At 46.6% G+C, this 23,998-nt stretch overlaps 1 protein-coding gene and 2 non-coding genes across 3 annotated transcripts in view; all 3 read right to left on the bottom strand.

Annotated features, from left to right (window-relative positions):
• Positions 1-11,316: 11,316 nt before the first annotated feature.
• Positions 11,317-11,419, bottom strand: LOC116272046. Its single transcript, XR_004180779.1, has one exon. It is a non-coding gene; the product is annotated as a U6 spliceosomal RNA (small nuclear RNA).
• A 1,355-nt stretch (positions 11,420-12,774) lies between these two features.
• On the bottom strand, positions 12,775-12,836 carry LOC116272096. The gene has a single exon (XR_004180809.1). It is a non-coding gene; the product is annotated as a U7 small nuclear RNA (small nuclear RNA).
• A 2,883-nt stretch (positions 12,837-15,719) lies between these two features.
• The window catches only part of PTAFR (platelet activating factor receptor), a 33,376-nt gene continuing 25,097 nt past the window's right edge, over positions 15,720-23,998 (bottom strand). Inside the window, exon 2 of the mRNA XM_021938345.2 lies at positions 15,720-19,484. Coding sequence (XP_021794037.2) covers positions 18,418-19,446 — 1,029 coding nt within the window. The 5' untranslated portion in view covers positions 19,447-19,484 and the 3' untranslated portion in view covers positions 15,720-18,417. The remainder of the gene's footprint in view (positions 19,485-23,998) is intronic.

Consider the following 23,998-nt stretch of genomic DNA (forward strand, 5'->3'; position numbering starts at 1 on the left):
CAAACTGCCCTTGGTCATTCCTGGACTTGGGCCAAGCTACCTTGGGGAGAAATGTAGTTTATAGCTTAAATGATAATAGCCCTTCTCCCAAATAAAATCACCTTGGTAAAATGAATGAAAGACCACCAGGTTAGGAGGATGAGAGAAGCCTGAATTCTGCTAAGAAGCAGGCATAAATGATTTACCAGCTATAACTCCAGAGGTCACAAGATTTGCAACTTCCTCAATTACTCCTGCAGATAACATCATTATTGTGGAACCTAAGATTGACCTTTTGAGTTGTCTTTTCAGGCCTTTGCATTTCTTTTCTCTTCTTCTTCTTCTTTTTTCTTTTTTTTTTTTTTTTTTGTTGTTGTTGTTGAAACAGGGTCTTTCTCTGTTGTCCAGGCTGGAGTGCGGTGGCACGATCATGGTTCACAACAGCCTCAACCTCCTGGGCTCAAAGGATCCTCCTGCCTTAGCCTCCCCAGCTGGGACTATAGGCATGCACCACCACACTCCACTAATTTTTTTTTTATTTTTAGTAGAGATAAGGTCTCACTATGTTGCCCAGGTATGTCTTGAAGTTCTGAGCCCAAGCGATCCTCCCACCTTGGCCTCCCAAAGTGCTGGGATTCCAGGCATGAGCCGCTGCACCCAGCCGGCTTTCACATTCCTGATGACCCAATGGCCCCACTGGACCCACCAACTGGACTTTGGCCCCCACCCAGAAGCCGACTCAGCACGCTAGGACCATTTCCCACACCTCTGCCAAAGGTTATCTTTGAAAAACTTTAGCCTCCAAATTTTCAAGGATACTGCTTTGAGTAATGATAAAACTCTGGTGTCCTGTTTAGCCAGTTCTACATGTGTAAAACTCATCCTCTATTGCAGTTCCCCTATCTTGATAAATCAGCTCTATCTGGGCAGTGGGCAAGAAGAAACCACTGGGCAGTTAAACTAGCTACCTCCATTTAACCCAAAACAAAGGGCCTCCATCCCCCGTACTGTCTGTGTTCTAAGGGATGGGCCGGGGGTTTAGATGCCCTTGACAGATAATGAGTCAATCTCTGGGTTGGCCACTCTCAGATTCCTCTTGGATCATAGGGTAATTCTCAGGATATGCTTACGTTATGACTGTCAGGTGCGTCTGCCATACCACCCTGCTCATGCCTCTGCCATCACCCATGACAAAATGCCAGACTCTCCTACTGAAGGAACAGATCCAGATGCCCTAGTCTTCCCAGCCAAGGTCAGACTAAATCAACAGCCAGCCAACCTCCAGATATGTAGCATGTCCAAAACAGATCAGCAGAGCTGCCTAGCTGATCACCAGATGTATGAGTGATGAACGTTTAAATGCTTATTGTTGCATGCTTCCAAAGTATGTGATTATTTTCTATTTACCCCTGTTGTGGAAATATATAACTGAAATAATCTCCTCTATCGCAACAATGTATTAATTTCCTTTGTGGCCTTGATTGAAAAGTAACCCTAGATGACCCATTTCATTAAAGAATCCATGGAGGACAGGGCCAGAGTTGATTCCATCAGACGCCCTCTCCTGAGAATTTGAATTTTGAAACAGTGGGGGCAGGATAGGAGATCTTGTTGGAAGTCATTCATCATGGTGGCAGTGGCAGTACTCAGGTGAAAATGTGCCTGCAACCTGATCCTAGGCCTTCCAACTCTCCTTTGGTTCCTGTGTGTCCCCAAGCTTGCTTCTCCAGCTACCTACGACTTATTTGAGCCCCACCAACATCCTTCCAATAAATTCTATTTTGCTAAAAATAGGCAGAGGCAATGTCTGTTGCTTGCAACCAAGTATCCTAACTGCTACTCCACCATATAGACCATATAGACCCTAATTCAAGTCCCAGGCCTGCTATTACACTTAGCAACTGATCATTGTCCAGGAATTGTACCCCACCATCATCATGGGCCCAGATTCCTTGTATCACTTGTTCTACCATTGTGGTCCATAGCTTTCACCCTCAAAGTCACTTCAAGGCATAAGATGGCTGCAGGAACACCAAATTCCAGGCAAGGAAAAAAAAAAAGGAGGGAAGAACAGAAGGGGATTATAGCTGAGTAAGCTTCTTTGAAGCACTATTTCCAAATGAACTATCAACTCTTTCACTTTTAGGAGACCAGAATATTCTACCTCCCCACCTCCAAATATGCCTCTTTTGCATAAGGACTATTTTGAGCTGAAGGCAATTGAGAAGAAACAGATACAACAAAAGGTCTCTACCCTCTCCCATTAGCCTAAAAGCAGGACATAAGTTTAAAAAGGCAAAGGTGTCCTTCCTCCCCTCGCAAACACGAGAAACAGAGGTTGATCTCTGAAGACAACTTTAGACCCTCATTTGCCGGAAGAAGACACCAAAGGAATCTATGTGACAAACTTTACTAACTAGCCTTTACCTACTATTTATTTGCCTTCCCCAAATTTGCTGCCCCAGGAGACTCAAAAGTCCTTTTCTGGCCAGGCACGGTGGCTCATACCTGTAATCCCAGTACTTTGGGAGGCCAAGGTAGGTGGATCACCTGAGGTCAAGAGTTCCAGAGCAGCCTGGCCAACATGGCAAAACCTCGTCTCTACTAAAAATACAAAAAATTAGCCAGGCTTGGTGGCGGGTGCCTGTAATCCCAGCTACTCAGGAAGCTGAGGCAGGAGAATCACTTGAACTCGGGAGGCATAGGTTGCAGTGAACCAAGATCGCGCCACTGCACTCCAGCCTGGGCAACAAGAGCGAAACTCCGTCTCAAAAAAAAAAGTCCTTTTCCTTTGCCTTGTCACTTTTCCACAACTTTACTGTTCTTTGTTGAAAATTCTCCATAAGCCTGAATTCAAAGCCACCTCTTTGAGACTTACTCAACCCCTGGGTATCTCTCTTGTAAACATGAGGTATACATGTTAATAGATTTCTGTTTGTTTTTCTTGTCTTCTGTTACCAGGATGTGTCCTAGCTAAGAACTATGAAGGGTAAAGAGGAAGTTCTTTTTTCTCCCCTACAATTTACATCTCATTGACCATAACTTAGTCACAGGGCTACACCTAGCTATAAGGAATGTAATCTTTTGGCTAGGTGCATTGCTAGCACCTAGATTAAAAACAGGGATTCTTCTACTTAGGAAGAGAGAGACAATAGATATTAGGCAACACGCATTCTTGCTGCAGTTAATTGCTCATGTTCAATGGTATGTATAATAATCCTTGACAGATTATAAAATGATTTCCTCTCCATTACCTTCCCAAGCTGGGCGGTGGCTTGTCCCTGTAAATCCCAGCTACCCAGGAGGCTGAGGCAGGAGGATCACTTGAGGCCAGGAGTTTGAGTCCATTACCTCCCCAGAGCCTCCTAACATATCCGTGCAGTAGTTGCCATTATCTTCATTTTTACAACTGGGGAAACTGAGGTTCGGAGATAGACAATCAGTTACCTAAGGCCAAACAACTAGTGACATCAGAACTAGGAGACAAATCCAGCTCTAACTCCAAGGTCCATGGTCTTCCCCGTTGCCCCTCTTGCCCTCCTGAACTTATTTTGGCTGCTGCTGGAGTTAAAGGTCATTTGTTGTGAAACATCCCTGATGTTAGGAGCCATTAACAGGCCACACATAAGACCAAGTGTAAACAAATGGACTACGGAGAGCTGCCGTCTTCTCTTTCCTTTCTAGTCCTCCTCTCTCTCCCCAGTGCCCACAGAATACACGACTGTATGTGAAGTTACTTCTGGATTGCTGCCCTCTCCGGCCAACCCGTAGCCTGGGGCAACATTTGTGCCAACTGGGCCAATAGGAGAGTGGCATCAGCAGTTACCTAAGGAGAGGCAGGCTCTCTGTGATTCAAGAACAGTGACCCATCCCAAGTGTTAAATTTTCCACATCTTAGAAGAGTGAAGAGAAGGGAATTGACATTTATTATACCCATTGTACATATAAAGAAACTGAGGCAAATGCCCAGGATCACATAGCCAGCAAGTGTCAGGCCTGAGATTCAAACTATTATAGCCCTGATTTGTAGTTTTTGCTAATTCCTATGGTGTAAATACTACCACCATGGCTGATTTCAGGTTACCAGCATGACATCTCTGAACACAGAGTTGGGAAGAGTTGCTCACGATGGACTCTCACAAGCCCGGTGAGCATGAAACAGCAAATACAACACTCTTGCATATTTAACACATCTGCTACTTGCTAGAGTGTGAGTGCAGGGACCTTGTCTTTTTTTGACTTGTCCCCACAGCATATGGTGGATCTTTTGTGGAATGAAAGGATATCACATATATAGAATTGTATTGACTAAGCTCTTTCACACTTAGTAATTCAAGCAGAGTTTGATGCCTCAATGGCAGGAAACATCACCCTGAACATGAGAACCCACTGTGAGAAAGGTTCCTTTGGGAGTCTGAATCTCCCCCAGCTCAACCTGCTTCTTCTCATCCTCTAACAGCCCAGTGGGTTCACCTTGCCCGCTGCCTACACAGATCCTATTTCTCAAGACAGGGGAATTCCAATGGAGAAAGAATAATTCACGCAGAGCCGGGCGTGTGGGAGACCAGAGTTTTATTATTACTCATATCAGTCTCCTCGATCATTTGGGGACGAGAGTTTTTAAGGATAATTTAGTCAGTTGGGGAAGGTCAGTTTACTGAGAGTGCTGATTGGTGAGGTCAGAGATGAAATCACGGGAAGGTGAAGCTGTCCTCTTGCTCTGAGTCAGTTCCTGGGTGGGGGCCACAGATCAGATGAGCCAGTTTACAGATGTGGGTGGTGCCAGCTGATCCACCAAGTGCAGGGTCTGCAAAATATCTTAAGCACTGATCTCAGGAACAGTTTAGGGGAAGGTCAGAATCTTGTAGCCTACAGTCGCATGACTCCTAAACCCTCATTTCTAATCTTGTGGCTAATTTGTTAGTCCTACAAAGGCAGTCTAGTCTCCAGGCAAGAAGGAGGTTTGTTTTGGGAAAGGGCTGGTATTGTCTTTGTTTTAAACTATAAACTAAGTTCCTCCCAAAGTTAGTTCAGCCTATGCCCAGGAAGGAACAAGGACAGTTTAAAGATTAGAAGCAAGATGGAGTCGGTGAGGTTAGATCTCTCTCACTGTCTCAGTCATAATTTTGCACAGGCAGTTTCAATCCCCTCTTCTCTTTTTGTAAGTTTTTTTTTTAATTGAGGTAACATATAATGTACCATTTTAACCATTAAGTATATAGCTCAGCACATTAAGAAATATTCATATTGTTATGCAACCATCACCGCCATACATTTCCAGAACTTTGACCTTTCCAAATTTAAACTCTGGACCCATTAAACACTAACTCTCCATTTCCCCCTTCTCTCCATGGCAATCACCGTTCTACTTTTTGTCTCTACAAATTTGATTACTCTGGGTACTGTATATAAGTGGAATCATACAATATTTGTCCTTCTGTATCTGGTTTATATTATTTAACAAAATGTCTTCAAAGTTCTTCCATCTTTGTAGCATATGTCAGAATTTCTTTCCTTTTTAAAATGAATTAATTTTTGTTGTTGTTGTTGTTTTGTTTTTTTGTTTGTGAGAGTCGTGCTCTGTAGCCCAGGCTGAAATGCAATGGCGTGATCTTGGCTCATTGCAACCTCTGCCTCCTGGATTCAAACGATTCTCCTGCCTCAGCCTCCTGAGTAGCTGAGATTACAGTCACACGTCAGCATGCCCAGGTAATATTTTTGTATTTTTAGTAGAGATGGGGTATCTCCATGTTGGCCAGGCTGGTCTCAAACTCCTGACCTCAACTGATCCACCTACCTTGGCCTTCCAAAATGCTGGAATTACAGGCATGAGCCACAGCTCCCTGCCAATTTTTTTTTTTGACACAGGGTCTTGCTCTGTCACCCAGGCTGGAGTGCAGTGGCACAATCACAGCTCACTGCTGCCTGGATCTCCTGAGCTCAAGTGATCCTCCTGCCTCAGCCTCCTTGAGTAACTGGGACTACAGGTGCATGCCACTGTACCCAGCTAATTTTTTTTTAAGTAGAGATGAGGTCTTGCTATTTTGCCCAGGCTGATCTCAGACTCCTAGTCTCAAATGATCCTCCTGCCTTGGCCTCCCAAAGTGCTGGGATTACAGTCATGAGCCACCACTCATGGCCTGAATAATGTTTAATTGCATGTCAATGTCATATTTTGTTTATCCATTCATTCCTCAGTGGACATTTGCGTCACTCCCACCTTTTGGGTATTGTGAATAATGTTACTACGAATATCTGCTTGAGTTCCTGTTTTCAATACTTTGGGGTTTGTACTCAGAAGTGAATCACTAGATCAAATTAACTGGGTGTGGCAGTACACACTGTAATCCCAGCTACTGGGGAGGCTGAGGTGGGAGGATCCCCTGAGCCCAGAACTTTGAGGCTGCAGTGAACCGTGATGGTCGCACTCTGTTACTCCAGGCTTGAGGTGACAGTAGTGTAGACTCATTGCTCACTGCAGCCTAGATCTCCCGGGCTCCAGCAGTGCATCTGCCTTGGCCTCCTGAGTAGCTGGGACTACAGATGTGCACCACAACACCCAGCTTTTTTTCTTTAAATAGAGATAGGGTCTCCTTATGTTGCCCAAGCTGGTTTCGAAGTCCTGGGCTCAAGTAATACTCTTGCTTCAGCCTCCCAAAGTGTTAGGATTACAGGCATAAGCCACTGCACCCAGCCCATATAATGATTCTAGGTTTAATTTTTTGAGGAACTGACATTATTTTCTACAGCAGTTAACCATTTTACATTCTCACTAGCAAAGTGAGGATGCACAGTTTCCAATTTTTTGTTTTGTTTTGTTTTTTGTTTTTTAGGAAAGAGTCTCACTATGCTGCCCAGGCTGAAGTGCAGTGGTGTGATCTCGGCTCACGGCAGCCTCCATCTCCTGGATTCAAGCAATTCTCCTGCCTCAGCCTCCTGAGTAGCTGGGACTACAGGCACCTGCCACCACACCCAGCTAATTTTTTGCATTTTTAGTAGAGACGGGGTTTTCACCGTGTTAGCCAGGATGGTCTCGATCTCCTGACCTCGTAATCTGCCCGCCTCAGCCTCCCAAAGTGCTGGGATTACAAGCATGAGCCACTGTGCCCGGCCCACAGTTTCCAATTTTTAAACATCATTGCCAACACTTGTTTTGGGTTTTTATCTCATAGTGATTTTGATTTGCTTTTCTCTACAGATTAGTCGTATTGAGCATCTTTTCAAGTGTTCACTGGTCATTTGTAGGTCTTCTTTGGAGAAATGTATATTCAATTACTTGGCCCATTTTTACATTAAGTTGTTTGGTTTTCGTTGTGGAGTTATATATTCTAGGTGTCAATCTTGTATTAGATATATGATTTGCAAACATTTTCTTTCACTCCGTGGGTTGCATTTTCACTCTGTTGATGGTGTCCTTTGATGCCCCATCCTCCTTTTTGGGGAACTAACTCATCCTTTTCATTCCAGAGGCCAAAATTCCCTGACTCATGCATGTGGCAATTCTGGCTTCTTAAAAAACTCTCAGTGTGTTTTAGAATGGTCTGGGAAGTCAAATACAAGGAAAGCCTGATTAGTCCCACTGTGTTCCTCTCTGCTATGGTTTCAGGTTTCTAAGGAAAATACAGAGTTACACGACATGAACTTGGTGAAAAGGGGCAGGGGAATGGAATTATGGGCTGGAGTGAAAAGGGAGGTTATGGGCCAGGCACAGTGGCTCACACCTGTAATCCCAGCACTTTGGGAGGCCAAGGCAGGCAGATCATGAGGTCAAGAGATCAAGACCATCCTGGTCAACATGGTGAAGTTCCGTCTCTACTAAAAATACAAAAATTGCTGGGTGTGGTGGCATGTGTCTGTAGTCCCAGCTACTCAGGAGGCTGAAGCAGGAGAATCGTTTGAACCCGGGAGGCAGAAGTTGCAGTGAGCCGAGATCACACCACTACACTCCAGCCTGGCGACAGAGTGAGACTCTGTCAAAAAAAAAAAAAAAGAAAAGAAGAAGAAGAAAGGGAGGGAGGGAAGAAGGAAGGCAGGAAGGCAGGAGAAAGAAAGAAAGAAAGAAAGAAAGAAAGAAAGAAAGAAAGAAAGAAAGAAAGAAAGAAAGAAAGAAAGAAAGAAAGAAGGAAGGAAGGAAGGAAGGAAGGAAGGAAGGAAGGAAGGAAGGAAGGAAGGAAGGAAGGAAGGAAGGAAGGAAGGAAGGAAGGAAGGAAGGAAAGAGAGAGAGAGAAAGAAAGAAAGAAAAGGGAGGTTATGTGTGGAGAAAGACACACTCTGTCAGGACAGGACATAACACTTTTTTTTTGAGACAGAGTCTACTCTGTTGCCCAAGCTGGAATGCAGTGGTGTGATCACAGCTCACTGCAGCCTCCACCTCCTAGGCTCAAGCAATTCTCTCACCTCAGCTTCCCGAGTAGCTGGGACTACAGGTGTGTGCCATCACGCCCAGCTAGTTTTGGTACTTTTTTGTAGAGACAGAGTCTCCCTGTGTTGCCCAGGCTGGTCTCAAACTCCTGGGCTTAAGCGATCCTCCCACCTTGGCTTCCCAATGTGCTGGGATTACATGCATGAGCCACCGTGCCCAGCCAGGACATAATATTTACTAAGTTCATTTCATGGAAAGCACTGTCCTAACCACCAATTCTAAATCCTCAAAACCATCCTATTATGTCGTCAGTATTATTATTCCCATTTTACAGATGAAGAAAATGGCCCAGAGAGGTTAAGTCTGCCTAAAAATCACAGACTAGGAAGTGGCAGAGACAGAAATTAAACCCTGGCAATGTGACCCCAGAGATCACTTTACTGATCATTCTGTGACACTGTATGGACTTTGGAGTCAGAATTGTCTGAATTTAAACTCAAATGTCTAATGAGTACATGACTACAAACCTATTAGTAATGTGAGATTGCTGGGCTCAGTGACTTACCCCTGTAATGCCACCAATTTGGAAGGCCATGGATGGAGGATTGCTTAAGCTCAGGAGTTCGAGATCAGCCTGGCAAACAAAGAAAGAATTGGCCAAGCACAGTGGCTCACATCTATAATCCCAGCACTTTGGGAGGCTGAGGCGGGCAGATTAGTTGAGGTCAGGAGTTCGAGACCAGCTGGACAACATGCTGAAATCCCTGTCTCTACTAAAAATACAAAAATTAACTGGGTATGATGGCACGTGCCTGTAATCCCAGCTACTGGGGAGGCTGAGGCAGGAGAATTGCTTGAATCCAAGACACAGAGGTTGTGGTAAACCAAGATTGCACCACTGCACTCCAGCCTTGGCAACAGAGCGAAACTCCTTCAAAATAAATAAATAATTTAAAGTTAGCCAGGTGTGGTGGCATGCCTGCAGTCCCAGCTACTGGGGTAGCTGGGGCAGGAGGATCACTTGAGCCCCAGAGTTCAAGGCTGCAGTAAGTCATGTTCATGCCACTGCACTTCGGCCTGGGTGACAGAGTAAGAACCTGCCTTAAAAAAAAAAAAAAAAAGGAAGGCCGGGCGCGGTGGCTCAAGCCTGTAATCCCAGCACTTTGGGAGGCGGGAGGCAGGCGGATCGAGGTCAGGAGATGAGACCATCCTGGCTAACAGTGAAACCCGTCTCTACTAAAATACAAAAATTGGCCGAGCGTGGTGGTGAGCCTGTAGTCCCAACTGCACCAGGAGGCTGAAGGAGAATGGCGTGAGCCGGGGCCCAGGAGCTTGCAGTGAGCCGAGATGGCGCCACCGCACTCTCCAGCCTGGGAAGCATGAGACTCCGTCTCAAAAAAAAAAAAAAAAAAAAAAGTAATGTTAGAGAAATCCAAACCAAAAACAAGATTTTTATTTTACACCTACCTGCAACTTTAAAGTTGGACAGTGCCAAGTGTGGGTAGGAATGCACAGAAATAGACACAATTTGTGTAACTAGGGGTGGGAGTGTAGACTGGTACAGTCATTCCAGAAGCAATTTGGCAATTCTTTGCCAAATTAAATAAGTGTAGCCTATGACCTGGGAATGTCACTCCCAGGTATACATTCTAGAGAAATTCGTATATTGGTCCATAGGGAACACCTGGAAGAATCTCACAGCATTCGTTATAAAAAGGGAATGGGGCTGGGTAAGGTGGCTCACACCTGTAATCCCAGCACTTTGGGAGGCTGAGGCGGGCAGATCACTTGAGGTCAGGAGTTCAAGACCAGCCTGACCAACACGGTGAAACCCTGTCTCTTCTTTTTTTTTTTTTTTTTTTTTTTTTTTTTTTGAGGCGGAGTCTCACTCTGTGGCAGGCTGGGTGGTGGTGTGATCTTGGCTCACTGGCTACCTCCCAGGTTCAAGCAGTGATTCTCACTTCAGCCTCCTGAGTAGCTGGGACTACAGGCATATGCCACCACACCCAGCAAATTTTTGTATTTTTAGTAGAGACGGAACTTCACCATGTTGACCAGGATGGTCTCGATCTGAGGCACTCAGGGTGCCTTCTGTTCCGTTTACTTTTCTTTCTTTTTCTGGGTGGGGCATGGTGGGGGATAGAGTCTCACTCTGGCCCCAAGCCTGGAGTGCAGTGACGCGATCATGGCTCACTGCAACCTCTGCCTCCCAGATTCAAGCTATTCTCCTGTCTCAGGCTCCTGAGTAGCTGAGATTACAGATGCCCGCCATTGCACTGGGCTAATTTATGGATTTTTTAAAAGAGACAGCGTTTCAGCTGGGCGCGGTGGCTCAAGCCTGTAATCCCAGCCCTTTGGGAGGCCGAGACGGGCAGATCACCCGAGGTCGGGGGTTTGAGACCAGCCTGACCAACATGGAGAAATCCCATCTCTACTAAAAATACAAAATTAGCTGGGCGTGGTGGTACATGCTTGTAATTCCAGTTACTCGGGAGGCTGAGGCAGGAAAATCACTTGAACCTGAGTGGTGGAGGTTGCAGTGAGCCGAGGTTGCTCCATTGTACTCCAGCCTGGGCAATAAGAGCGAAAATCCATCTCAAAAAAAAAAAGAAAGAAAAGAAAAAAAAAGAAGGAAAATAACATGCATTCAGACAAAAATGTATGAGAAGCATCTTGCACAGTAGAGGTAAAATAAGGATCTCTGCATCCTGATTATTGCTGTGTGACCTTGGATGTAAGTCATTTCACCTGCTTGATGCTCGTCTTTCTTGTCCGGAAGATGGAAGATAGGGACCTTCACATTCTGTATCATGAAAGATGTCCGCAGGGGAAGGCAGTGTGGCAGAATGAGCTTTGGAGCTGGACGCACCCAGCTAGGCCAGCCATTCATTGTGTGACCTTGGGAATCACTTTACTCTCTAAGCCTCTGTATTTTGGGGGTGGGGATTTGGTTTTCATGTTTTAAAATTTATTTTAATTATATGGAATGCTTCTTGAATTTCTGTGTCATCCTTGTTCAGGGGCCATACCTGTATCTCTGTATTGTTCCAGTTTTAGTTATGAGCTGATGAAGCAAGCGCTGTTGTTATATTTTTAATTTTTTTTTCAGGAGGATACTGAGTCTAATGAAGCTACAGGGCCGTGAAACCCTGCACACTTGCTACCCAAGCCTCCTTTTTTTTTTTTTTTTTTTTTTTTTGAGACGGAGTCTTGCTCTGTTGCCCAAGCCGGAGTGCAGTGGCACGATCTCAGCTCACTACAATCTCCGCCTCCCAGGTTCAAGTGATTCTCCTTCCTCAGCCTCCTCAGCCTCCTGAGTAGATGGGATTACAGGTGCCTGACACCACCCCTGGCTAATTTTTTTATGTTTAGTAAAGACAGGGTTTTGTCATGTTGGCCAGGCTGGCCTCGAACTCCCGACTTCAGGTGATCCACCCACCTCTGCCACCCAAAGTGCTGGGATTAAAAGCGTCAGCCACTGCGCCAGGCCCCAAGCCTCCATTTTTAAGAGAGGTAGTCAAGCAGGCCTCACCAAGAAAGGGACGTTTGAGCAAAGCCTTGAAGGAAGCAAGGGAGTGAGCCGTGTGGCTATATCAAGGATGCTGTAGGTATACTCCCATCAAGACCCATCTCAGGCAGAGGGAAGAGGCAGTTCTACCCATAGGTATTTGGGAGGAGTAAATGATGTAAAGTTCCCCTTGTAGTAAGTGGTCAGCAAATGTTGAGTGGCCACCTCTGTCCCTCCCCTTACAGAGCTGTCAGGATCCAGGTGACATCTAAGAGCACCTTCTAGCTCCAGTGACAATGACCACTCTGGCTTCCGAGGGTCTCTGGAACACTGTGTTCATGGATGCCATCCATCCTCAGGAGTACCCTCCCTAGCTGAGCACAGCGGCCTGAGCCCAGGGAAGAGTTATTGTTGCTGGGGCTTCAACATGCATGGAGAGCACAGAGGCCTCAAAGAGGAAGCCAGAAACAGCAAGGCGGAGGCCCTCACGTTCCACTGGAGGCCTCTTGGCTCATTCCCCTATGACAGTCCTGTCCCAGCGCTTAGGAGACTGTGCCTAGAGAGAGGGGCTTGGGCGAGGGTACAGCCACATGGTGGAGAGGGAGGAGAGAAGGAAAGGGACCCGTGCCTACTAAGGCAGATCCGGCTTTGAATATTATTATGCCACTTAGTAGCTCTTTTACCTTTATAAATCTCTGAACCCTTCTGAGTCTCGATTTCCCTATCTGTAAAATGGGCATGAAATGTTCTATTCTGTGGGGTGGTTGTGAGGACTCAATGACATAAGATAGGTGAAAGTGGCAAGCTAATAGCTGGGTCCCTCTTCCTTCTGTACCAAGGACCTGAGAGGCAGCCACTACATCTTATTCAGTCAGCTTGGGTCCTTATTTACTTTATTCATTTCTTTTTTTTTCCTTCTTTTGTAATGGGCTTTCTGGCAAAAACTGAAAAGCCTGCTAGACAAATTCTAAAAGAGCTGTAACACTTGTTTTATTCATTTCTGTGGGGATAAAACCACCCATGTTTCAGGGAGAGTATGAGGTTTTAGTGAGATAACAGATCAAAATTGTGCTTAGCATAGTTACTGGACCAAAATAGGCACTCCCATAGGTGTTTGCTGGGTACCTAAAGGGATGGAGGGAGGGAGGGATGGATGGATGGATGGATAGATCGATCGATAGAAGGATGGTGGGATGGAGGGATGGATAGGTGGATAGACGGATGGGTATGTGGGAGGATGGCTTGCTTGCAGGATATCAAAGGGAACAGGATTTTTTATACAGAAATACCAAGTCTACACAAAAACCAGGTGCTTTACAAGAAGGTCTTATTATATCTCTTTGTGGCCTTAGGTCTTGAGCACAGATATAACACAGATGAGTAAAAACAGGATAAACATATCCAGGTCTAGTCAACTGTGACCTCCACTTACCACTCTTGGGTCTATGACTCATCTCAATGAGGCCAGATCTTACATAAGCCAGCATTCTCCAGCTGAGATCACTGGTGGTTCCCTGAGGCGAAAGCTGAGATCAGGGCAAATGCAAGGTGAGGCTTTCCTGATACACAGGATGCCTTGGAAATTCTAATCAGTGATGTTTCATCAAAAGAGTTACAACTCAACTTTTCCCATAATCCCTGTTACCGTTGCAAGAGCGGAGAGATGCAGGTGAACAGCCAGCCCTGCATCCGCCGCAGCTCCACCCTGTGTAACTTCGGCAATCAGTTAGCCCCTCTGAGCCCCATGATGTCCTTAGTAAGACGAAGGGGTTGAACCCTCCCAGCTCCAAAATGTACTGATTCTCTGAAAACTCTCTACATCTTCCTTTAGAATATGGACCTAGAACTTTGGAAGAACATGTATTACATTTCTTTTCCATCTGTCTCTATAGGGTCTCCTCAAAACCTTTCAAAATATTTGCATGTATATGTCAACATGTCTGTTTATACTAAACCCTGGGGAAGCTGTACAATTTGGAGACAGACAGATCTCAATTCCAGGCTATATGTGAGAAACTGGAGACAGATTATTAAGATCCGGTTCCTGCCCCCCAGAATAGGAAAGACAGGCATCGAAATGACTTAATGTCACAGTAATGACTTAATGGTCACAGTAACGCTGCCTGGATTCAGAAGGCTACCTATTGGAGTATTCTGGGATATGTCAAAAAGAAGAGGGGAGCTGCAATGGCTCAGGCCAGTTGTCCTGACCCTTGGGGAGGCAAGGCTACACGTTTGAGGCCAACCTGGTCAACGCTGACCAAAAAAAAAAAAAAAAAAATTTGGCCAGGCAGTGAAACCCCGTCTCTACTAAAAATACAAAAAAATTAGCCAGGCGTGGTGGCAGGCGCCTGTAAGCCCAGCTACTCAGGAGGCTGAGGCAGAAGAATGGCGTGAACTCAGGAGGCAGAGCTTGCAGTGAGCTGAGATCACGCCACTGCACTCCAGCCTGGGCAACAGAGCGAGACTCCATCTCAAAAAAAATAATAAGACAAAACAAAATTAAAAAAAAGAGAAGGGCTGGATACAGTGACCCACTCCTGTAGTCCCAGCTCCTGGGGAGGCTCATGTAAGAGGATCCCTTAAAGCCAGAAGTTTGACCCTGTAGTGTGCAATAGGCGTGCCAGTAAATAGCCATTGCATGCCAGCCTGGGCAATACAGCAAGACCCCACCTCCAGAAAAAAAAGTTTAGAAAACAAGAGAAGAGATAGAGGATACAGGAGGAGTAATGCTGGCTGTATTCGGGTGGTGAGGAGATCAACAAGGCTGGAGCATGTGCTACAACCTAATATACTCCTCCCACCCCCCTGATCCCCATGAGAGCATGGTCTATGTGTTGGGGCGACATCCTGGAAGAAGTAAGGAGGTAATCACAAGTCACTGTCTCAGAACTGTCAGTTACTCTTGTTTTTTTTCCAATTAGAGACAGAGTCTCGCTACGTTGCCCAGGCTGGTCTCAAACTCCTGAGCTTAAGTGATCCTCCTGCCTCGGCCTCTCAAAGTGCTGGGATTACAGGCATGGCCCAGAGTTATTCTTTATTGAGACCCTGTGCACTTTATACCCATCACAGTAGAGTTTCCTGAAGTGTGCTACACAAGTCACTGAGACATGTCAAGTGACTTTAGATAGAACACAGAAAAACTTTTTTTTTTTTTTGAGACAGGGTCTTGTTCTATCACCCAGGTCAGTGTGGCATGATGATCACAACTCACGGAAACCTCAACCTCCTGGCTCAAGCAATCCTCGCACTTCAGCCTCCCAAGTAGCTGGAACTACAGACACACACCACCATGCCTGGCTAATTTTTTTAAATTTTTTTTTTTTTTTTTTTTTTTAAGGCAGAGTCTCGCTTTGTCACCCAGGCTGGAGTGCAGTGGTGCAATCTCGGCTCACTGCAACCTCCGACTCCCAGGTTCATGCAATTCTCCTGCCTCAGCCTCCCAAGTAGCTGGGATTACAGGCACCCACCATCACGACCAGCTAATTTTGTATTTTTAGTAGAGACAGGGTTTCGCTATGTTGACCAGACTGGTCTTGAACGCATGACCTCAGGTAATCTGCCCTCCTTGGCCTCCCAAAGTGCTGGGATTACAGGTGGGAGCCACCACAACCACAAATTTTTTGTAGAGGCATTTTGCCATGTTTCTCAGGCTGGTCTCGAACTCCTGGGCTCAAGCAATCCACCCTCCTCAGCCTCCCAAAATGTTGGGATTACGGGTGTGAGTCACCTCACCCGGGTGAGAAACATTTTTATAGTTACGGTTTTATGTTTATGTCTACCTTCTATTTGTGGCAGGTAGTGTTAGTTTTCATTTACAATTATGTTATAATGTTTTCTTTCAAATAAATGTAAGTTTTTAAAAGTGACTTAATTTAAAGAAAAAGTATTTATTAAGTAAACAGACAGTTGGTACATGGATATTGCAAAAATTTCAAGGCGGGTACACGAATGACTGAAATTCAGGAGACACGGGGAGTTAACACAGAAGCACTTCCCTCATTCAGAGCTCTTTTGACTATGAGAAATAGACACCCAATCAAATCAGCTTCGGCAAAATGAGAGAATGTATCCTGACAAGGGACGCTCACAGGGCCCACAGGAAAGAGTGCTGGGCCCCTGGAGGACTGAGGGAAGCCAGCAGGTCCCTGGAGGCGGTGCCTGGCTGCTCTCCGGGCGCCTGTGATTCCTCTGGTCCCTGCCTTGCTATGCGTATCTTCTCTCTAAGCAGAGCCATTTTCTCTACCACATTCATGCAGGCGCCCATCCCCCGATACGCACAGACACACACACACACACACGGACACAGTCACAGCTCTAGGGTTTATATGTGTTCAGGTAAGAGACCTGCAAAGCCTGAACAGCCTCCCTGAATCTAGATGCCCACCTCTCATCCTTTCAGCTCCCATCAGAGGATCAAGGGGCCCAAATTTGCAGAAAAGGGGAGGGTCTAAGATGAGCAGTCACCCTGACCAAGAGGGGTCTGCCCCAACATTAGCCGCGTACAACAATCCCATGAGGTAGCTTTAACCTCATAGGTAACGACCCTAAGAGGTAGGAAATTCAGTGCCTGGTCCCTCAGCAGGAAATGACACAGCCAAGACTTGACCCAGGCCTGTGTGATGCTGCACTAGTCGCCCGGTCATACCACCAGCCAAGTCTAGCCCACAGCTACCATCCCAGACTCCAGCAGGTTCCTGGTCCATCGGGAGGCATTTCTCAAAATCAGCAATCTGATGATTGCCCGGTACACAGGAAATGAGTGTCCCAGCTCCACAGGGACACTGACTGTAAGGAAGGAAGACTTCTCTACAGGAGCACAGAGCTCTAGAAACCAGAGAAGTTTCCTCTGAGCCCCTTGGGTCTGAGGCTGCCAGGTTCACACTTCGGATACTTGTCTCAGGGCAGGAGAGGAGGCTCATTTGCATAAACTTGCCAAAAATCACAAGCAGACATCTAGAGATCCTCAAGAGAAGCTGACACCTGGCTGACACCTGCTGACAGTAACTGCTCCTCCCACCTCCTGGAAGCTATGTTAGGAGGAGCCTCCCAGAGGGCAAGGGAGGGGAGAACTGACAGACCCTTCTACCCAGGGGCCTCATGCACTTCCCAGCCCATGTGCCTGTTCATATGGAAGCCCCTGGACATCGAGGTGTCCTGGCCTGCACAGCTCCAATTTTGGCTTTTTTTTTTTTGAGACAGTCTCACTCTGTCACTCAGGCTGGAGAGCGGTGGCACAATCTCGGCTCGCTGCAACCTCTGCCTCCTCCTAGTAGCTACAGGCTATGGGACTACAGGCATGCACCACCACGCCAAGCTAATATTTTTGTATTCTTAGTGGAGATGGGGTTTCACCATGTTGGCCAGGCTGGTCTTGAACTCCGGACCTCAGGTGATCTGCTTGCCTTGGCGTCCCAAAGTGCTGGGATTACCAGCATGAGCCACTGCGCCCAGCCCCAATTTTGCTTTCAAGGGGCCTTTGCCCATCCTCAGTGGGTGGCTGCCCCACAGAAGGTACTTAATTAGAGACTGTTGTTGAGACAGAAAGATGGAGGAGGTGGGCATCTCTCTCCCGCTCCCCCAGAGCTGACCAGGCTAGAGGCAAGGCCTTTGCAGACAGACGCATCTGTCTTGGGAAGCAAGCTCTTGTCCTAGCTTTTGGTCTGTTCATGTTTTATCTTCTTTAGTCACCATTAGGGACAGGTTGCCGGAGGAGTCAGAGAAGGTTCCATCAAGCCACTTCCCCTGAGAAAGGTCACAAAGACCTTTTGCCTGAGGGTGGAGAGAGGATGGCACCGTCCTAGCTCAAAAGTCTGCCCCAAGGTAGTGCCACTCTGTGAGGGCAGTGTCCCTTTCCCAACCCTTTCTGCCTGTATCACTTGAGAGTATTTGTCCAAAGCTTGTATTCATTTATTTATTTATTTATTTAATTTTATTTTTTTGAGACGGAATCTCGCTCTGTTGCCAGGCTAGAGTGCAATGGTGAAATCTAGGCTCACTGCAACCTCTGCCTCCCAGGTTCAAGCGATTCTCCTGCCTCAGCCTCCTGAGCCACCAAGCCCAGCTAATTTTTGTATTTTTTAGTAGAGACGGGGTTTTACAATGCTGGCCAGGATGGTCTCGATCTCTCGACCTCATGATCTGCCCACCTCGGCCTCCCAAAGTGCTGGGATTATAGGTGTGAGCCACTGCGCCTGGCCCTCCAAAGCTTTAGACCGACACCCCATCGGGGAGAACTAGGTGGTTTAAAGTCTTCCCCCAAGGTCTGCACCTGGCCCTGACATTCCTTCCAGCCCTATAAGATTAAGGGACTCAGGATGAGGTCATCAGTCACAGTTACTGTAGCATGCACCCACAGGCAGATGAAGGGACTCATTTGAGTTCTGGATTTTCCAACAGCCTGGCTCTGCCATCATCCCTGCCCAGGTGAGGTAGCCTCCAAATCTAATGGCCCACCAGTGCCCACGGAGGTGGTGCCCAGACCACAGCAGATATCCCTTCTTCCCCCAGCTCAGTCCATGATGTCCATGGAGGAGAAGACTTCAGGCCTGGCACCAACAAGCAGGGACTAATTTTTGAGGGAATTGACAGGGATCTGGTTGAAAGGCACAACCACTTCAGTGACCGTATCCGTGGTGGCCCGGGAGCATTTCCGGCTACTGCGCATGCTGTAGAACTTTTCGGTGAGGTGCTTGCGGAACTTCTTGGTGAGGAAACAGTAGATAACAGGGTCTAAGACACAGTTGGTGCTAAGGAGGCAGAGGGTGACCTGATGTGCATCGTTAATAGCCTGGTGGAATTTGCTGTTCTGGAAGCCCAGCTCAGCAAGGGTCCAGGGCAGCTGCACCATGTGGTGTGGCACGAAGCAGATGATGAACACCGCCAAGACCGTGCACACCATCCACAGCGCCCGGCGCTTGACTTCAGCGTTGCGCTGCTGCTGCACTGGCTGCATGAGCAAGGTACGGATGATGACCAGGTTGCAGAAGAGGATGATGAGGAAGACCAGGAAGAAGCTGAACACAATGAAGATGTGGATGATGAGGACTGGCACGCTGCCCTTCTCGTAATGCTCAAAGCAGCGGGTGATGTTTCCTGAGCCAGCACTGTTGGGCACTGTGTTGGTGGAGTCCAGGATGAGGAAGTAGGATGCAGCGCCCACAATGGCCACCCAGATGACCAGAGACAAAGAGATGCCACGCTTGCGGGTGTTGGCTTGAGCAGTCTTGATGGGGCGAGTTACTGCCTGGAAGCGGTTATAAGTGATGACGCCCAGGAAGGCCACAGAGCAGTAGGTGTTGATGAAGAAGAGGCAGCCAGCCAGGTTGCACAGGAATTTGGGGAGTATCCAGTTGCCCCTGTTTTGGTAGTACATAATCCACAGTGGCAGGGTGATCAAGAAGAGCATGTCCGCCATGGTAAGGTTCACCATGAAGATCTTTATCTCATTGAATTTCTTGGAAGGGTACAGGCGGGCAAAGACCCACAGCACGTAGCCATTAGCAATGACCCCAAGCACAAAGATGATGCTGTAAACGATCGGGAAGAGGGTGTATCGGAACTCAGAGTCCACGTGGGAGGAGTCATGTGCCTCCATTGCTGTGGGCTAGAATGATCAGCTGGTCCTGGTGGTTCCTGGAAGATCACACAAAAATTCTGGTTAATAAAGGGACAAGAAGGGACTGTTCTATTTCATCAATTCCAAGACTCCTTGCCATGGTTAGAGTGATGATGTTCCCTCTGAAGTTCATGTGGAATCTTTTTTTTTTTTAGATGGAGTTTCGCTTTTGTTGCCCAGGCTGGAGTGCAGTGGCGTGATCTCGGTTCACTGCAACCTCTGACTCCCAGGGTCAAGCGATCCTCCTGCCTCAGCCTCCCGAGTAGCTGGGATTACAGGTATGCACCACCATGCCCAGCTAGTTTTGCATTTTTAGTAGAGATGGGGTTTCTCCATGTTGGTCAGGCTGGTCTTGAACTCCTAACCTCAGGTGATCCGCCCGCCTCGGCCTCCCAAAGTGCTGAGATTACAGGGGTGAGCCACCGTGCCCGGCCTCATATTGAATCTTAATCCCCAGTGCAGAGGTGTGGCCTATGGAAGGTGATTAACTCAGGGTGGAATGGGATTAGCACGTTTAGAAAGGGGCTCCAGGTTGCCCAGGGAGGTCAAGGTTGAAGTGAGCCAGTGATTGTGCCACTGCACTCCTGCCTGGGTGACAAAGTGAGACCCTGTCTCACACACACAAAAATAATAATTCTGTAAAAAGGGGCTCAAGTTTGAAGAAAGCGCTTAATCTTGCCCTTTTTGTCTTTCCATCCATTTTGCCATGTGAGATAACAGCTTTCAAGGTGCCATCTTGGAAGCAGATAAGCAGGCATCAGACACTAAACCTGCTGGTGCCTTGATCGTGAACATCCTCTAGAACTGTGAGAAATACACTTATTTTCCTTTTTTCTCCTCTTTTCTTTGTTTTTTGCTTTTTATAGACAAGGTCTTGCTCTGTCACTTAGGCTAGAGTGCAGTGGTGCAATCACAGCTCACTGCAGCCTCAACCTCCTGGGCTCAAGCAATCTTCCCACCTCAGCCTCCTGAGTAGCTGGGACTACAGGTATGTGTGTGACACCACACCTAGATAATTTTTGTATTTTTTGTAGGGAAGGGGTTTTGCTATGTTGCCCATGCTGGTCTGGAACTCCTGGCCTCAAACACTTCTCCCGCCTCAGCCTCCCAAGGTGCTGGGATTACAGGTGTGAGCCACCACGCCTGCCCAGAGATAAATTTCTTGTGCTTTATAAATTAGTGTCAACACTAATGGACTGAGACACGCCTATTTTACACATTTTTAAAATTCTAAAATTGATGGCATCTTTCAATTAATTGACAGTGTTTTTTATTTTTGTTTTTGTTTTTCTTTCTTTCTTTCTTTTTTTGGAGACAGAGTTTCACTTTGTCACTCAGGCTGGAGTACAGTAGCATGATCTTGGCTCACTACCACCTCCGCCTCCCAAGTTTAAGCAATTCTCTTGCCTCAGCCTCCTGAGTAGCTGGGACAACAGGCATACAACACCACATCCAGCTGATTTTTGTGTTTTAGTACAGACAGGGGTTTCACCATGTTGGTCAGGCTGGTCTCAAACTCCTGACCTCAGGCGATCTGCCCACCTCGGCCTCCCGAAGTACTTGGATTATAGGCGTGAGCCACCGCGCCCAGCCAGTTATATTTTAAAATGGAATAAAAGAAGAGAAACAGAACTGCCATTGATTGTATTGACTATCAGGTGCTACTCATTGTAAAAACACACCATTATTTTATGTAGAGAAAAAACACTGCATGGTCAGACGTGGTGCCTCTCACCTGTAATCCCAGCACTTTGGAGGCCGAGGCTGGCAGATTGCTTGAGCTCAGGAGTTCGAGACCAGCCTGACTAACATGGTAAAACCCTGTCTCTACTAAAAATACAAAAATTAGCTGGGTGTGGTGGTGCGAGCCTGTAGTCCCAGCTACTCAGGAGGCTGAGGCAGGAGAATCGCCTGAACCCAGGAGCGGGAGGTTGCAGTGAGCTGAGATTCTGCCACTGCATTCCAGCCTGGGCGACCGAGCGAGACTCTGTCTCAAAAAAATTAAAATAAAAAAGTAAAAAATAAAATGAAATATAACTTTATCTTCTCTGGCTTATTTTGACTTAAAATTTTAGATAATCTGTTTCTAGTGATAAATATACATAAATTCAAATTATAAAAATTTTATTTTTCTGACAAAATTTGAATATTTTTCTATCAATGAGATTTTAAATAAAAATTTTCATGGTAAAACGCCCTATATTTTAAAATAATTTAGGCCGGGTGTGGTGGCTCACACCTATAATCCCAGCACTTTGGGAGGCCAAGGTAGGCGGATCACGAGGTCAGGAGATGGAGACCATCCTGGCTAACACGGTGAAACCTCGTCTCTACTAAAAATACAAAAAATTAGCCGGGCGTGGTGGCATGAGCCTTGTAGTCTCAGCTACTTGGGAGGCTGAGGCAGGAGAATCATTTGAACCATAGAGGTGGAGGTTGCAGTGAGCAGAGATTGTGCCACTGCACTCCAGCTTAGATGACAGAGTTAGACTCAGTCTCAAAAAAAAAAAAAAAAAAATTATGTGCTCATCAAAAGTCTGGAAAATATAGAAATATAATATTGGGGTCACCCAGAGAATAAAATAGTAGCCATCATTTAAAAGGATGTGTTAGATCTGACTGTACTGATTTGGAAAAGTGTCCTTGGATAACAGTGTTAATTAAAAACAAAACAAAACTGGCTGGCTGTGGTGGCTCGCACCTGTAATCCCAGCACTTTGGGAGGCCAAGGCGGGTGGATCTCCTGAGGTCAAGAGTTTGAGACCAGCCTGGCCAACATTTAGAAACTCTGTCTCTACTAAAAATACAAAAATTAGTTGGGCATGGTGGTGCGCACCTGTAATCCCAGCTACTTGGGAGGCTGAGGCAGGAGAATTGCTTGAACCCAGGAGGTGGAGGTTGCAGTGAGCTGAGATCGTGCCACTGCACTCCAGTCTGGGCAACAAGAGCAAGACTCTGTCTCAAAAAAATAAATAAGTAATAAATAAAAATAAAAACAAAACAAAAAAATTGCAGAAAATGTTTGGTATGACCCAGTTATACATGTGTATTTGAACAGAAGATCTAGAAGGATACACCTCAAACAGCTGACAGTGGTAAGTAGCCTCTGGGAGGGTGAGGTAGCTTAGTGGGAAGTTTATTTGCTTTATACTTTTATGTGTTTGTTTGAATTTTTAAAGGGCACTTATTGTCTTAATAATTTAAAATTCTGAAAATACAATGTAAGGACATGCACACTGGCTCATGCCTGTAATCCAAGCATTTGGGAGGCTGAGGTGGGAGGATCGAGTGAGCCCAGGAGTTCAAGACCAGTCTGGGCAACACAGTGAGACCCCCGTCTCTAAAAAATAAAACACAAAACAATTAGCCAGACATGGTGGTGCACACCTGTAGTCTCAGCTACTCAGGGGACTGAGGCAGAAGGATCACTTGACCCTCAGAGTTTGAGACCAGCCTAGACAACATAGCGAGACACCACGTCAAACAAAACAAAACAGTTGCTCCCTTCCCTCTTGTTCTTTCCACTATTACTGTCATTGCAAGCTGCTAGGAACTAACTGCCCTGTTGTTTACGCTGCAGTGGGCATGACTCAGGGAAGCAGCAGGCAGGGAGGAGGATGGGAAGCAAGAACTCAGCTGGGACTAAGCAAGGTCCAGCTCATCATATCTAATAGTGTAGTAAAAAGAGCACAATAGTCCAGGTGCGGTGGCTCACGCCTGTAATCCCAACACTTTGTGGGGCAGACGGATGCTTGAGCCCAGGAGTTTGAGACCAGGCTGGGCAACATAGTGAAACTCTGTCTCTACAGAAAAAAAAAAAAAAAAATACAGGCCGGGCGCGGTGGCTCACACCTGTAATCCCAGCATTTTGGGAGGCCGAGGCAGGCAGATCATAAGGTCAGGAGTTCGAGACCAGCCTGGCCAATATGGTGAAACCCCGTCTCTACTAAAAACACAAAAATCAGCTGGGCGTGGTGGTGGGTCCCTGTAGTCCCAGCCACTCGGGAGGCTGAGGCAGGAGAATCGCTTGAATCCAGGAGGCAGAGGTTGCAGTGAGCCGAGATCACGCCACTGCACTCCAGACTGGGCGACAGAGTGAGACTTCATCTCAAAAAAAAAAAAAAAATTGGCCAGGCATGGTGCTGCTTGCCTGTAGTCGTAGCTACTTGGGAGGCTGAAGTGGAAGGATCGCTTGAGCCCAGGAGGCAGAGGTTGCAGTGAGCAGAGATTGTGCCACTGACGTTCCAGCCTGGATGATGGGGTGAGACCTTGTCTCAGAAAAAAAAAAAAAGGGAGTGAGATACAAGGAGGACAATACTTGGAGCACCTTCTTTGGAGCCAGGTACTCTGCTAGGTGCTTCCACGTGTACTGCCTCATTTGAGTCTCACACAAGCACTTTGCCATAGAAAGTAAAATCCCATGTTACAGACTAGGAAACTGACTACAGGGTGGTTATATGACTTGTGCAAGGTCACACAGCTATTAAGGAATGGTGCCAGGATCTCAGACCCAGCTCTGTTCTTTCTCACA

Source organism: Papio anubis, chromosome 1 (assembly GCF_008728515.1).
Source record: "Papio anubis isolate 15944 chromosome 1, Panubis1.0, whole genome shotgun sequence".
NCBI classification, from domain to species: Eukaryota; Metazoa; Chordata; class Mammalia; order Primates; family Cercopithecidae; genus Papio; species Papio anubis.